The 16491-nt window shown below is 37.9% G+C and overlaps 1 protein-coding gene across 2 annotated transcripts in view; it reads right to left on the minus strand.

Annotated features, from left to right (window-relative positions):
- Positions 1–4137: 4137 nt before the first annotated feature.
- Positions 4138–16491, minus strand: part of PTGFR (prostaglandin F receptor) — a 49884-nt gene continuing 37530 nt past the window's right edge. For both annotated transcript variants that reach the window (XM_047728369.1, XM_047728368.1), the window contains exon 3: positions 4138–8057. In XM_047728369.1, coding sequence (XP_047584325.1) covers positions 7755–8057 — 303 coding nt within the window. In that variant the 3' untranslated portion in view covers positions 4138–7754. The remainder of the gene's footprint in view (positions 8058–16491) is intronic.

Here is a 16491-nt window from a genome sequence, read left to right on the forward strand (position 1 = left end):
GTAAGAGGTATGTGACCAGCGAAACTCGAACTTCACTTACATCTGCTTTGTCTTTTTGTATGTGACTCTTACTGTCATTCTATAACATCCTGCATTCTAGTGTCTTCCTGCACAGCTCTGACATTTTTTAGGTCCAATTTGTTTCAGGTCGGAGCAAAAACAGTCCTTAGGGAAGTAATTAAATTGCCAATACCAAAATAGTGGTACAATTTTGCGTAGTCTAAAAGTTTCACTTTTCTTTGTATGTTTCATATCATGCCATCTGTGGCTGGTTAACATGGTTGATTAATGGTTCTCAAAGTGTGTTCCTCAGATCGGCAGTGCCTGGGACCTTCCCTGGGACCTTGTTAGAAATATGAATTTTCCAACCCTACTTAAGACTGACTGACTCACTCCCTGCGGTGGGGCCCAGCAATCTCATTTAGCAAGTCTTTCATGTAAAACAGATGCATGGTAATATTTGAGAACCGCTGGATAATAAACCTGTGATAATAAGCTTAATCCCCAAATGGGTCAGTTACTCTAACAGTATCTCAGTATTTATCTCAGTATTGCAGACTACACTCTTGTTAAGGCTGAATCATGTCTCTCCAAAATTAATATGTTCAAGTCCTAATCCCCCAGTTCCACTGAAGGCCACTGGATTTAGAGATAGGGTCTTCAAGGGGCAATTAAGTTTAAAGGAGGTCACCCCTTTAACTCTTGTTATCACAACTCTTGGGCCTTTGTCCAGTGTGACTGGTGTCCTTATAAGAAGATGAGATTAGATATTGATGAAAGGCCAATTGAAGACAAAGGGAGAATACAGCCACCTAAAGACAGGGAGAAGGGCCTCAGAAGAAATCAACCTTACCACCATCTTGATTTCAGACTTCCAGCCTCCAAAATCGTGAGAAAATAAATCTCTGTTTTTTAAGCCACCCAGTCTGTGGTACTTTGTTACGGCAGCCCTAGCAGATTAATACAACTCGTAATTAACCCATTTAACCATCTGGAAACTGTTGGTCACAGCAGACATCTTGCAAAAAGGGAAATAGCATTACATAAAATTATGTGGCATACACATAAAATTTTTTTACTAAAAAAAAGCATTTCAAATCCCGTGTCCTACTGGTGATAGGTCTTAGGGTCATTGGTGGGTCCCAGGAGTAGTATTACTTTTATAATTGTGTGGTGTAGACTAGTATTCCCAAACTGAATTAGTAACAGAGGGCAGGTGAGCTAAGCTCAATATTTCAAAAAGCCTAATATAGAGGTACCCCAGATAAGGTTCCAAGAATATAATGAAAAAAACTTTTTGTAAAACTGCTGTCATGATGTTGGGTCTATTTGTTACACATTTGATATTAAAAAAAAAAAAAAGTTAGGTCCTTATCTTACATGGCACCAAAAAATAAATAAATTCCATGACAGCTACAATATCTAAAGTTAAAAAACAAAACTTTAAGTGTAGAAAATGACATAGGGGGATATATTTGTAATCTTTGAAGACAGAAAGTCTTTCTAAACAAGAAACAAAATAAAGAACCCATTCAAAGTTATTTCTGCCTAAGTAAAAAAGTAGAACTCATCTAACATGGTGAAAGATACCTTCAGCACAGAAGAAAATGGCAGCCTTGGAAGAAAATTATTTGTAACATTCATAAAAAATAAAGTCTGGTATGGACTGAATTGTGTCCCCCCTCAAAATTCATGTGTTTAAGCCCTATTCCTCAGTGTGATGGTATTTGAAGATGGGATCTTTGGGAAGTAACTAGGTTTAGATGATATCTTGAGGGCTGAGATCTTCATGATGGGATTTGTGCCTTTGGGATGAAAGAGAGTTCTCTCTCTCATTCTCTCTCCTTTCCCTTCTATCTTTTCCCCCTTCTCCACTCCCCATCCCCCATCTCTTTCTCCACCATGTGAGGAAACAGCTAGAAGAGGGCTATGAAGAGAGCTCTCACCAGGTACTTAATTGGCTGACTCCTTGATCTTGGACTTCGAACCTCCAGGAACTTTGAGGCATCAATTTCTCTTGTTTAAGCACTCAGTCTGTGGTATTTTTTGATAGCAGCCCAAGCTAACTAAGACAATATCCTTAATATACACAGTCCTCCTGAAAGTCAGTAAGAAAAAATTAACATTAAAAATAGATAAAGGTCAGGAACAGAAAATTTACAAAGGAAGTGGAAATGACTAATAAAGGTATAAAAAGTTGCTCGGCCTCATTAGTGGTGGGAAATACAAGTAACATAACAAAGCTGATATTAAATACAATTTATTTTGCCAATCATATGGCTCACAATAAAAAGATTGCTGAAATAAACACAGGAATAGGGTCTTTTCTTAAGAAGAGAAGCCAAGTACACATGTAACAATGGGGCAGTTTCTATGGATATTGAAAATGTGCATGCCCTTAACCCAGCAATCTCACAGAACACAAGAAAGGATAAGGATGTGTATATTGAAATAACACAATTGGAAAGAGAAATGACCAAAAACAAAAACAGCTCTGCTTCGGTAGGAAAATTATTATTTAAATTATAGTACACTTCTTTTATGTAAGAGCATTTAGTTGTTAACAGGAATGCTCTGCATGTACCAATGTGGGTTATTGAAGAACGAAAGTTTTACAGCACAACAGTATGTCTAGTAGAATCTCCTTTTCTTAAACTAAAATTATTTCTGTGTATACTGGTATAGGATTGCCTTATTTAACACAGGAAATTTAGCACTACACCAACAGAAAGCATTTTGTTAATTTGGGGTTTTACCAATCAGATATGTAAAGAACTCAAATAGTATTAAATACAAAACTCTAAGAGTTCATATGCTTGTATAAGTGGAAATGTAAAGCACACTTTATTTTTTTAAAAGATTTTATTTATTTATTTGAGAGAGAAAGAGTATGAAAGGGAAGAAGTTCAGAGAGAGAAGCAGACTCCCCGAGGAGCTGGGAGCCGGATGTGGGACTTGATTTCAGGACTCCAGGATCATGAGCTGAGCTGAAGGCAGTTGCTTAACCAACTGAGCCACCCAGGAGCCAGTAAAGCACACTTTAAAGCCAAAACACAGTTCCTTTATATTTCAGTCATTCTGCCTCTACTTTGCTATGAATAAGGATATATATAAAATGGTATTTTCGGGGCACCTGGGTGGCATAGTTTAAGCATCCAACTCTTAGTTTTAGCTCAGGTCGTGATCTCAGGGTTGTGAGACTGAGCCCCATGTCGGGATCGGTGTGGGCGCAGAGGCGGCTTGGGATCCTCCCCCTCTGCCCCTTCCCCTGCTCATGTGTGCACGTGCTCTCTCCCTCTCTCAAATTAAAAAAAAAAGAAAAAAGAGAACAAGTTTTTTCACTTCTTATTCTATATTGACTTTTTAATCTTCCAAAATTCCTATTAATTGCAAACAGCGTATGTGGCATTCATTCTGTCTTATAATCTTACCGATTATAGGCTAGTTAGAAAAATGAATTCTAAACGCTTTCATTCTATGATTTTCTTAAATAAATAAAAACTTTAAAAGAAAGAGTTCTAGTTTGAATTATGTTAGAAAGGCAAGCATGAAAATATTTGACCTAATAGGGAAATCTTTCATGCTGTCCACCAATTATTTTCAGTTCTCCTCGAAGGCATATCATAGTATTACACTAACCTGCTTCCTTGAAGGTAGTAGGCTATTGCTTGCTTTGGCCAGAGATGTGTGAGCAAAAGGAACATGTCTTACCTCCAGGTGGAAGCTCTAAGAGCCAGTTCATGATTTACCATGCTTTTTTTCCCTGTAGCAAGGCAAAGAGCAACATAGAAGACGGCGGCAGCTTTGTCACCTAACGTCTGAGTGATTACAAGGAGCAGAGCTCCCCTTCTGAGTGGACATGAGCCATGGGTGAGATGTAAACCCTTTGAGGGTTCACGGCATGAAGACTTGGGAGGCCATTTTCACAGACATGTCTCTGCTATCCTGACACATCTAGGCCAGTGTGTTTTGGAAATTATCAGATTCCCATTAAAATTTACGACCTGCCTAGGTGAACCACAACAAAAACAAAATAAAGAGGCAGGAAACAGATACCAAAGGTAATAAAAGAAAACAAGTGGAAATTCTTCCCACCAAAGAGATAAAAATGGAAGTTTATGTTTAAGTTCCAAGCTTTATACGACCTTCCTAAAAATAGCCACTCTTGGTAAACACTAGTCCAAGTTTATTGTAAATCATTTGTTGGAAGTTTTAAACTAGTCAAAACACTAAAATTCCATGAGTTGCACATGGATACAAGTCACAAAATATACATATCACTGTTTAATTTCATACAGTCCAGCAAGTATGAAGAACACAAAATATATTTATTCACATAACACATTGTATCTACCGTTAAAATACCTCAGTAATAAGCTGAAGTCCAACATTATTTACCACGTGGTAAAATATTTGACACCCAGATGAAGAAGTGAGAAAATGTGTATTCCCATCCCATCTTTCATATTCTGACCTTTGTTTATTAATTTGTAGCAATGGTGGTGATACAGGCAAAGCTAGCAGCCAGTTTCAAAAAAGTTCATCTATGTGTTTAGCAAGTGCTCTTACCTGGGGTCTAAACTCAGATTAGACACAAAACTAAAGCAGGTTTTTCTTTTAAAGACTGAAAATGAGCAAACAAGACTATTTATTTCGTAAGACAGATGCGTGTGTGTGTGTGTGCGTGTGTGTGTGTGTGTATGAGTTAACTTTTAGGTATTTTGCACTTCAGCAATGCAAATAATTACATGGAACTTTCAGCCTTTAGGAAAAAATTTAGAATATTTGTGTCACTTAGTTAAATCCTCAGTAAAAAGTGTGAAACAGTAGGATGTACCTAGAACTAATTATGAGTCAGCATTACCTTTGTTCATAATTCGTAAAAACCCATTTGCTGTTAGCTATTTTTTGTCTCAGTTTTTAAGTTCACCAACAAAAGAAAAACACCTGCATTTACAAGTCATTTGCCTAGAATAATCAATTTCCCCAGAAGTAATATGATCAGATAGTATGTGAAGTTGCTCAGATACTACTTTACCCAATGAGAAGGATAATTCAGTTGCTCGGATGGTCTAATTATAAATTTTAAACAGACCTTAAAATTCCAAAATTGGTTAACCTGGTGAACACTATTTGTACTACTTACTTCTAGTAATCGGAACAAAGTAATTTTCACTTTAAACATTTCTGTGAAATTTGTTGCTGGCGGCTACGTTCTATAATTCAACATACAACAAGATGCCAAACTACACTGAAATATATATAATAACAGAAATAAAATTCTGAAGTCAGATATATGTATATTGTGTTCACTTTATTTTCCTTGGACAAAAGGTCTAACACAATGTAAACACATATTCTTCTACGACATTTTTTTTTCAATTTTTGGTGTCTACTTCTTGGGTTTAACCTCATTATAAAACCAACTTAGTTGCCCTAAACCTGTGCTCAGATAATGAAGTGAATCCTTCCAGGATATGCAGAGATTGACCGTCCTGTCGTTCCCTAATACCTTACATGCCCATGCATTCCCACATATGGTAAGGTCACAGTATCTCCTCGATATAGATGCTCATGGCCAGAGTGATGTCATAAAAACCATGACATCATGACATCAGAAAAACCATGATGCCATTTACCTAAAAGCCTTAAGGAGAAGAGACCTGGAGCCCTGAACGAGAGTTTCTCTGCACACCTCTCCCAGGTCACAGTACATGGAAATTTTGCTGCAACATCCTATCCAGCCTAAGGAGAAAGGATGAAGCTATGGTTCCTTGTGCCTCAGCTCCCAGGACACCAACACTCCCTTAAGTAGCTGTGGGAAATAAATGTCTCCTCCAAGCCAACTAAACGTTCTGGGCTTTAAGTGCCCTTGAAACACATGAGAGCATTCATGTAATGTAACAGCAATCAGAAATTGCAATGGCTTTTTTTTTTTAAGTATATACACTGGATATTTAAATATACATTTACACACATATACATATCAAAATAACCAATATGTAATTGCCATTTTAAATAAAAATGCACAAAACTTTGCAATTCCATGCTCATTTTGCACCAAAAAAAATCTTGTCTGTAACTCAATTTGGCAAGTATATCATGAGCATCTACAATGTGTTCTATATATGAGAATAACCTAACTTTGTGTGATTCATCATTTACTATTCTTAAATTAAGAATATCATGTGTCCCTGTGTGTGTCCCCTCTTTAAATTCACTGGGAAAAGTGTTTCCTTTAAAATCTTCAATAAGGTTATTTGCTTAACTTCTTTTCATTTGTTCATAAGAATTTACCAAAATTCACAAAAGTGGACAACTTCCAATATGTATTACCAGTCAAAAGCAAAAATTTGTGAATGTAATAATTTAAGTCTAGCTGAAACACAGAGATTTCCTGGAGAATGTGGAATCAGTCTCACAGAGAAGGTTAATTTTTTTAAATGGACCACAGGTAATGAAAGCAAAAATTCTTTTACAGAGGCAGAACTACCTACCCTATGTTCTGATGGCCCCAGTCCATTTTCAATGATCATGAAAATTGGGGCGTTGGATTATACAAAGAAGCAAAGAAGTCTAAAGTATTACTGGAAAATTGGGGAGAGATCATTATCCCCTGATCTCTTGGTTACCCATAATAATGATCCCAAAGTGCCTGACTAATTGCCAATTTTCCCCTTGACACAGGTAGCATAGGCTCTAGAAGATGCTGTCATACAGATTTAATGAACTAGCTTTCAATAGAAATTTTTGATATGCATATGTGTCTATGCATGTGTGTGTATGCATGTGTGAAGAAAGCACAAACACACTAGCTGCAGATAGTCTTGGAATATTATATATAGACTGTGTTTCTTTTGTTCTCTAATACAGCAATGGCAGTTCAGAGTAGAGCTCCTTTGCCAACATGCTTTGTACCTCACAGGGGTTTAAGCTCTGTCTGTTCACATTATCCTTGGCATGCTTCACAGGAACTGCTACCAGGCAAATCCCCCTATGTAGAGCTTTGGTTTCTCTAAAAATCATTTACTGAATTTTCAGAGGAAAAGATTATATGAGAACGGTAAATCTATGACACACACAAGGAAACCTTCAAATAATCTGCCATCACAATAATACAAGCAAGCAGTCATATTTGTCAAAATGACAAGAATAGGCTTATTCTAAGGAGGCTCGTGAGGTCAGGCAACCTGATGTCCACATCTGGTGTCATGGAGGTCATTGTAACAAGCCACAGTGAACCCCATGAGACAGGACCATTCATACATTGATTGAAGGCACATACTGAGCGGTGTAACAGACCAGACCCAACAGTGAGGCCGCTCCCCTTCACTGAGCCTCATTTATCAGGAACAGCTGCAGAGCAATGACCCCCAAACAGCTATTTCATTGTGCAGGTAAGTATTAAGATGCTGTTGGACAAATAAGACACACAAAGGCTTTAGGCTTCAACAGAGTCACTCATTCCAAAAGCGTGAATAACACAAAGAAACCCAAAATACTTTTTCAGTGTGACTCCCATACCATTATCATACTATGTTTACCTCCAGTTGAAAAAAGATAATAATAATAATAAGGGAAAAGATGCAATTGCACAGTGAATTTCACAAATTTCAACAGCTGAATCCGACAAAAGTGCTTCCAAACTAACTGCTGAGGTCTGAATTTTCCAGCTAGGCTTTCTGTTTCTATCCAATTAACTGAAATATTGACAAAACTTTCCTGAATGTTGGTTGCCCTAGACCTACACTGCCTTACTGTCCTATTAAACCAGGTGCTGGCTGATTTATTTTCTCTGCAACTGGGGACTCAGAAATAGCAGCAACCTTTAAGGAATTTTTAATGGAGCTAAGCTCCCACATGTGCAAGCTAATGACATGGACCCCACAGCATCGCCGAGAGAGTTTGTAGAGATTCTTCAGGACCGCCTTCCGAAGCAGAATATACACCCAGGGATCTAAGATTTGATTCCACGTTGCCATTCGGAGAGCGAAAATTGTTGTTTCACAGGTCTCCCGAGAATGATCTCCGTTTATTCCAATGTTGGCCATTGTCACCTGCAGAATAAACAAAATAACAAAATCCATTGATACAGATAATTTCTCAGTCCTAGAGTTGTTTAACTTAACTAGCTAGGCTACAAGGTATCCATTTCACTTTCCACAAAGTGATGTTATTTTGCAAAACACTGACATAAATGAACAGTAGCAGCAACATTGACGTAGATATCTAGTTCCTTTGAGTTTATATTGACATTAAAACTACAAAAATTATAACTTATATGGCAAGTCAAATGTGCACAAATAGAATGACCCAAGAAAGGACAAACACTGATATAAGTAACTGATTTTTTTCTTACTTTTGGGAATGGTAAATTCAAAGCCAACACACGTATGTATGTTTCCATGAAAAAAAAAACTTAAGTTTATTGGTAAATAAAAGTACAGATAGGGGCGCCTGGGTGGCTCAGTGGGTTAAGCCGCTGCCTTCGGCTCAGGTCATGATCTCGGAGTCCTGGGATCGAGTCCCGCATCGGGCTCTCTGCTCAGCAGGGAGCCTGCTTCCTCCTGTCTCTCTGCCTGCCTCTCTGCCTGCTTGTGATCTCTCTCTGTCAAATAAATAAATAAAATCTTTAAAAAAAAAAAAAGTACAGATAAACTATAGATAAGAGATTTTTAGAATGAATTCAGAGTATCTGATACAATTTGCACATGGAAATGGTATTGTTCCAGAATGTTACTTTTAGAGTTTTCTGCTTGGTAACTACAATACCAATTTCTTCTTATTTCATATTCCCTTCTCTGCATCCCTCACCCTTTCCTCAACTTGCCTAGAATATTCCAAAAATGCAATGGAATTTTCTAAGGGTTTTGAGGAAATGACTCCCCTTTATAGTACCCTGGAGTTAACAATAACAGTGTATATTTTGGTCCCATGTATCCATTTCCTGACCACCCATGATGTTAAAAAGGAATAATTTTGTGGAATAAGTTCCGTAAAATGTCCCAGCTACAACTTAAAACTGGCTTAATCACTGAGCCTAGCTTTGTGAAAACAGTTGCAGAACAGACATACAAGAAGGCTTTGAAAACACCTTGGTTATTAAAAAAAAAAAAAAAAAAAGGTAAGAATAAATGAACAAAAAGTGAAACTGAAAAATTAAGGGAGGTTTGGACCATTACACCACCAGCATTAAGAGAGGATATAACAAAGCCTAAAATCTAAAAGAAAAGAAAATCAAGTCTTTCTTGTCTTCTTAATTGACCATTATCAGAAGGAAATATCTTAATTTGGCCTGTTGATATTAATGGCTGAAGGATAAATGTCCCTTATCAAAACCTTCATTATCTACACAACAAAGTACCAGCTCCTTAGCTGGTTCCTGGATGACACATCTGAGGTCTGCCACAATCTCATCTCCCCTGCACATACCCTATGCTCCAGCCTGCCCTGAAGGCCCTCACCTGTCCCAGATGCACTGCGTCCTTCTCAGCTTTGGCTTTTTTTTGAATGCCTATTCCCCCTTCCTCTGCCTGGTAAATGCCTATCCCTCCCTCAAGCCCCATGTAAAAATGGGTTCATCACCATGAAAGTTTCCCCAACTTTACCAACAGGGATTAGCAAGTTGCTCTCTCCTCTGTGTCACCACAGCCCCCTGTCCACAGCCAGTTATATCACATCCCACACTGTATGATAATTGTGCATTTGTCTCTATATCTATATGCATCTCTTTTTTTTCTAACATCCAGTACAAAAGTTGACACCTAGGATGTACTCAGTAAGTGTTGGAATGAATAAAACTATATTATTTTCTATTCATTGAGACTATTTCTAGAAGCATAGGAACTAGTCATCAGAGGAACATCTGATCATCCACCATAACTGTCTAATATTTTGAGGCTTAAAATGTTTCTGAAAGCTTTAATACAATGTCACCCACTAGTAAAGGATTCCAAAGTGGTTTATTATCACTCAAAAAAAAAAAAAAAACAGGATCTTGCAATCCATGCAAATTCCTTGGGAAATGGTTCTTTGCTTCAGGGTTCATTTCCTAGGGAAATAATGTATCAAACTGCAGGTTGAAACATTCTGTAGCTCAGTAAAACCAACCAAGTTTCAACACAGAAAAAAAAAAAAAAAACCACAGTCCTCACCCAATAGTACCTGGGTCAGGTATAGACACTATGTCCCTGTTCCCCAAGTTAACCATTAGGATAGAATAAATAAACCCATATGGCCCAGTTTCTCTTAGAAAAAAGCAGAGCCAAGACCCAATGGCAGTTGGAATGAGATATTTTCATTTTATATCTTTCTTTATTCATCAAATTTACTCATCAAATATATATTGATTATCCGCTATGTGCTAGGTAATGTGTTAAATGCTGAAGATATAATGGGAAACAAAGTAGGCATGTGCCTGCCCTCAAGTTACTGATAATCTGTTTGCTGGGGTTAAGGGGGGAGATGGGGATTGAAGGATTCAAGGATGAATGAATAAGTATTTCTCTTGCCTGGTGAGTATTAACATGAATGTATTTCCTATTAATGACTACATGTGTTTCTAGGAATCTCAGGCCCCAGCCAAGAACCTGCTCTGTATAGTTTGGAACAAAGATGCTTCCTGTAATTGCCTGGAACAGCTGGGCCTGGTTTAGAAACACGCAAATTAAAAACACCTGAGTTACATGGTGTGCACTTCTCTCTCCCTGCAAACAGCTGTGTGGTCACCAACTGTGCAAAAACATTGTGTCCTCTACAAGGGCAAATGTATTAGTACACTTTTTAGTATAGTACTGATAATGATATATCATTGAAAATTCAGGACAACCTAAAGTATCCAACAAAAAATAAATTGTGGTAATTTCATGTAACGGAAAAGTATGTTAACATTAATGTTTGGATTGCTAAACTGAGTGATCCCAATTTTGGGGAAAAAAACCCCAAGTACATAATTTTGTGCATGTATAGAGAAAAGACTAGGGTGTGTATCAGTAATTCAATTAGTTATCTCTAGACAGTAGAATTACAGAGGATTTTTATTTTCACCTTTGGTTTATCTCTAATTTACTAGTTTTTTTCAGATAGGTCATGCTTTGCTTTTATAATTAATGCACTTTTCCAAGTGATTTGTTGAAGTACTAAAGAATCAGAACTAATGTGGATTATTATGCGTGTCTGTGTGTATGTGAATGAGGTACCACAGAATTGCCTAAACAGTTTAAGCCCTTGATAAGACTGGCAGGAGAAATGTGGGGGCTGGGGTAAGAATGAGGAAGTCTGCCATTTTCCCTGGGCTCTGTCAATAGTCACCTCACAAGCCCTGAGAGCATTCTTCTCTGGTCAGCCTACCCAAACTTGGATTCCAAGGAGTTGTGTACAGATTTTCATCAGACACTCAGCCTTTTATCTATCTGGTTTCCAAGAGCTATCCAGCACATGGAACCAGAGAAATATTATGTGTTATTTTTTGAAAATATCTTCCTTTGGACCTTGGCATGTTACACTTGTTCATCCTGGCTAATGATTAGAATTCTAACTGAGAAATGCGCAAGACCAAGCATTTGGATATTCTATGGAAAAGTCAATTAATTAACCTGACACCTCTACACACTCAGCACTAAGATGAGAGAGAAATAATAAAGTCAAAGAAGTATATGGGATGAACAGATTATGTTCATTGCTGGTCACAAAAAGCAAAATAGGTAGATGGTGAAATAAAATACCCATTCATTTGGGCCATCTGATACAATTATATCCATTGTTAAGGCCACCAAAATTAATAAATCTGCCAGGCTACTTGACTCATAGATAAGTTTTATTTTGGAAGTTATTCTATAGATCCTCTACCATTAAGTCTATGTATATCTGTGGGCCACTGTCAGGAATCCAGTAACTGTCCACATTTAAAAGCAAGGATAATTTTAGGGATGCCTGGGTGGCTCAGTGGGTTAAAGCCTCTGCCTTCAGCTCAGGTCATGATCCCAGAGTCCTGGGATTGTACTCCGCATCAGGCTCTCTGCTCAGGAGGGAGCCTGCTTCCCTCTCTCTCTGCCTGCTGCTCTGCCTACTTGTGATCTCTCTATATATCAAATAAATAAATTAAATCTTTTAAAAAAATAAAAGCAATGATAATTTTAAAAATTATGCTTTTGTTCCTCTGTGTAATCATAAAAGTATATTAATCTACATCTCACTCATATGTGGGATCTAAAACAAACAACAAACTAAACTCACAGATACAGAGAACAGATTGCCGCTTGCCACAGGTGAGGGAACTTCGTAGTGACATTAACTAGACTTCTTGTGGTGATCATTTTGAAATGTACACAAATATCAAATCATTATGTTGTATACCTGAAAGTAAGATGATGTTATATGTCAATTTTATATCATAAATCAATCTAGCGGCGAGTAGCTTTTGAGTGTTTACTATATCCATGTATTGTGTTAGATACTAGTGAGGCAGAGGTGAATATTTAGAGAAATCTCATCTAATATATGATATATGTTGCTTGTTCTTATTTCTATCTCTCAGACTGAAATAGAATCTTCTTGAAAGCGTATATTTTCCTCTGATTGGTTCTCTGTTGTATCCCCAGCATAGAGTAGGGCAATCAATATTTGTTGAGTGAATTAAATGAATGAAGTTCCTATGAGGAAAGCCCAGTGAGAAGGCAGTTAAATGCTGTAGCATAAGACAGGCATGTAAAAGATGCCATAGGCCAAGCTATTTACTGACACATGATCTTAGGTGCAGTCATTGAAAATCTGAAGTTTTTGCAATTTTTCTAGTATATCAAAACGTCAGTTATTCATACTTGACTAATTTTGAATTTATTGTGATTCTGCTGTAGTTTGTCTGAATTTTCCTTGGCACTATTTTTTTTAAGGAAATTTAAATGAATACATGGTGAAAACTATTTCTGGTGGACTGTCCAACTTCTTTTTTTTTTTTTAAAGATTTTATTTATTTATTTATTTGAGAGAGAGAGAGACAGTGAGAGAGAGCATGAGCGAGGAGAAGGTCAGAGAGAGAAGCAGACTCCCCGTGGAGCTGGGAGCCCGATGCGGGACTCGATCCCAGCACTCCGGGATCATGACCTGAGCCAAAGCCAGTCGTCCAACCAACTGAGCCACCCAGGCGTCCCTGGACTGTCCAACTTCTTTAGACACCAAATAATTTTCTAGAATTCTATCAACATCTATTTGCATACAAACAATATCTCTGACAATATCTCTGACACGGTTCTCATCTAGTCACTGAAGCAGGTGTTTTCACATGTTGTTCTCTTATTCTAAGAAGCAGACCATTCCTTCCCTCCTTTCTGTCGACACAGAACAGTAGTACAGAGACATTGACTTTGGGGAATGATAGGGTACACAGAAGTACAATCCACTGATTTGAAAGTTACTGTCCCTTATGATATTATCATCCAAATACTGATCTTTGAGTCTGACACATAAATAACCACAGAGATGGGGGCTAGTTGTAAATATGCAGTTACAACCCAGCCTTATTGGATGGTGAAAAAGTCCCACCTAGAACCTTTGCTAAGGAACTGTTCCTTTCCATCTCCACATTTGAGAAGTTAAACCTCTGTTTATTTGGATGACTGGTGACTAAGGAACTAGGTACAGATGATAGATTTTTAAATGCCATAGCACCTATGAGTATTTGCAAATGAGAAATTTCATTTTGTTTTTTTAAGGAATTTATGTATTCATTTGAGAGAGAGAGAGAGCACATGAGCAAGGAGGTGGGGGGTGGAAGAGGCAGAAGGAGAAGCAGACTCCCTGCTGAGCAGGGAGCATAACCTGGGACTCAGTCCCAGGACCCTGAAATGATGACCTGAGCCAAAGGCAGATGCTTAACCAACTGAGCCACCCAGGAGCCCTGAGAAATTCCATTTTAATTGAATTGCAATGGCAGTTTTGGAAAAGGAACCTTATGTAAGTTACTGAATCCATCTCCAATAAACAGGTGACTTTTAGAGTTAAATATATTTGTGGTGATTGAACCATACAGCGTTTGTGAAATAGAATATTTTATCTCTGCAATAGTGACTGCAAAAAAACTTCAGGAGAAAAAATTACTCTTATGCAAATCCAAAAATATAGGTTTTAAAAAAACTGTAAAAATTGAAATATAGAGGCTCTAAGAGGATACTTCTTTATAACTATTTTTTCCATACTTAAATTGTATAAATGTCTACTCCATTAAATATAAGCGGTAACAATATTTCAGTCATTTTCCACTTACTGACTACTCATTAAGATTTTTAAAACAGTATTTTGAGCATGGTAGATGATTTAGAGATAAGTAAGACAAAAATACTACAATGGGAGGAAGACAAGAGCGTATGGTATTTCTTGTACCCCAACTGTAGAAAAGCTGCAAAATATTGCCACAAAATACAAACATTTGTACAGAGTAACTTTTTATTTTCTACTGGATGTATTGATAGAAGACTAACCAATGACCCAGTTGACAGCACATTCCTGCCTCTGCTGAAAGACTCTCAGAGTTGCAAAGAAATGAGAAAAGTTGAAAGAAATGAGAAAATAGGACATGCTGGGTAGATTCCGTCCCCTTTGGAATGGGACAATCCCAACTATATGTGCATCTTTGCTCTTCACACCAGCTGAAGAAATGATGTGTAAAACGAGCAGTCGGGAAAATTTTAAACTAAACAGCACATAGAGAAGAAAAAATGTATTATACCTAAAAAACCAAAAAGTTCACCAGGATCAAGAAGGTTCATTCGTAGAATCCATGTATTTTCATTTGCTAATCCAGTCTCTTCCCCCAGGCCGGCATTGTTTTTGTTTTTGGGTTTGTTTTTTTTTTTTTTTAGTCTTTTTAGTGAGAAGATTTATGCCAGAACTCGTAGGAATAACCGTTCAGATGGTCCTCAGCTACTAGACTTACAAAATAATGTCATAACTTCCTTTTCTGACACTTTTTAAGTGAATAAAATATAGTCATTTATTCCAAGATACCAAATATAACAAAATGTAAAATAAATAAAATGTATATATGTTATGTCACATGTGATCACTTCTTTAAGAAAAACTACAGAAAAATGTAAAATAAATACAATCAAAAGATATACACTAGAGACCAAATAGAGAAAGTACTAAGTCACAATAAGATAAATTATTCCTAACTGAATGAGAAACTACACAGTTAAGAAAACATCCTTATGACAAACCGCAGACCCCTCATAGAACTTGACCACTATGAAAACACAGGCCAGCATGAGTCCAGAGAACCAGTCATTCCCTCAGTTACTGGATCCTCAGTCATGTGAAAGGCAGAAAGTCTCCTGTAAACCAAAACATGTCACATGGGAGTGAGACACAGCCAATAATACTAACAACAGAAAATAGAGCTGAGTATTCCCTGTGCTAGGAAGCCTCTTCTTACCTGTAGGTCAAATAATCATCCTAGCAATGCTGGGACATTTGCATTGTTATCTGCATCTTACAGATAAGCAAAGTCTGGTTCAGCGAGATAAGGGACCAGTCCTTGGGAAACATCTGAGCCTGTCCAGGGCCTGTCCTTCAAAGGACTCCACTCTACTGCCTACAGGCCCTGCAGTGCTCAAACTTCCTACCAAATGACACCCAGAAAAGAGTAGAGAAAGCCTTCTGAGGAGTGGGAGACACTATGGAAAGCAGTTGCCTGAAGGAACAGAGACTTCAACAGCAACCACAACGAGGGAAGGACACCTTTAGAATCTGTTTCAGCACAAGAAAAGGGCATTTCCTGGCCCTGTTCTTGCCACTTCTCCTGCCAACACCCCCACCCACCCTGAGGCAATGCTGGGATGGAAAGAGAAAACAGTGCAGAATGGATGCCCTGTTCCCACCGTAAAAATGCCTGAAGAAGCCTTTCTCTTTCTCCCTTTAGATTAACACAGATACACACAACTTGCCCCTAAGACAGGCCAAGGATGACAAGACAGGGGCAACTAACGAGGATTTAGGACTGATGTCTCCTAGTCAGAGGGACCCAGGGAATTCTGTTCAAGTTTCTTAGCCCAAAGCTAGAGATGATATCAAGTAAACAATTATGTGTTCATGTGATCACTACTAACAAGATACAAGTTCATACCTCAGAAAGTGAAGCAGGAATGTAACTAAACAGATTCTAAGAGCAAAGGGAGACAATATACGATTCACTTATCATAAACACACAGAAGTCCACATCGCCTCCCATGAGAAGACAGGATCACCATATCTTAGAGAAAGCAGGAAAGTTTCCGTTACCCAGTCCAGTCCTCTTTATAAAACAGAATTCCTTACAGCTGTCTTTGTGTATCTGATGGAAAAGATTCAGCACGATCCATGGGACAATCTCTTCCATTTAAACTGTGTGAGTTATTGGGACTCCTGGATGGCCCCACCAGTTAAGCATCCAACTCTTGATTTCAGCCCCAGACATGATCTCAGGGTCATGAGATCAAGCCCTGCGTCAGGCTCCATGCT

This window comes from Lutra lutra, chromosome 4, assembly GCF_902655055.1.
Source record: "Lutra lutra chromosome 4, mLutLut1.2, whole genome shotgun sequence".
Lineage (NCBI taxonomy): Eukaryota > Metazoa > Chordata > Mammalia > Carnivora > Mustelidae > Lutra > Lutra lutra.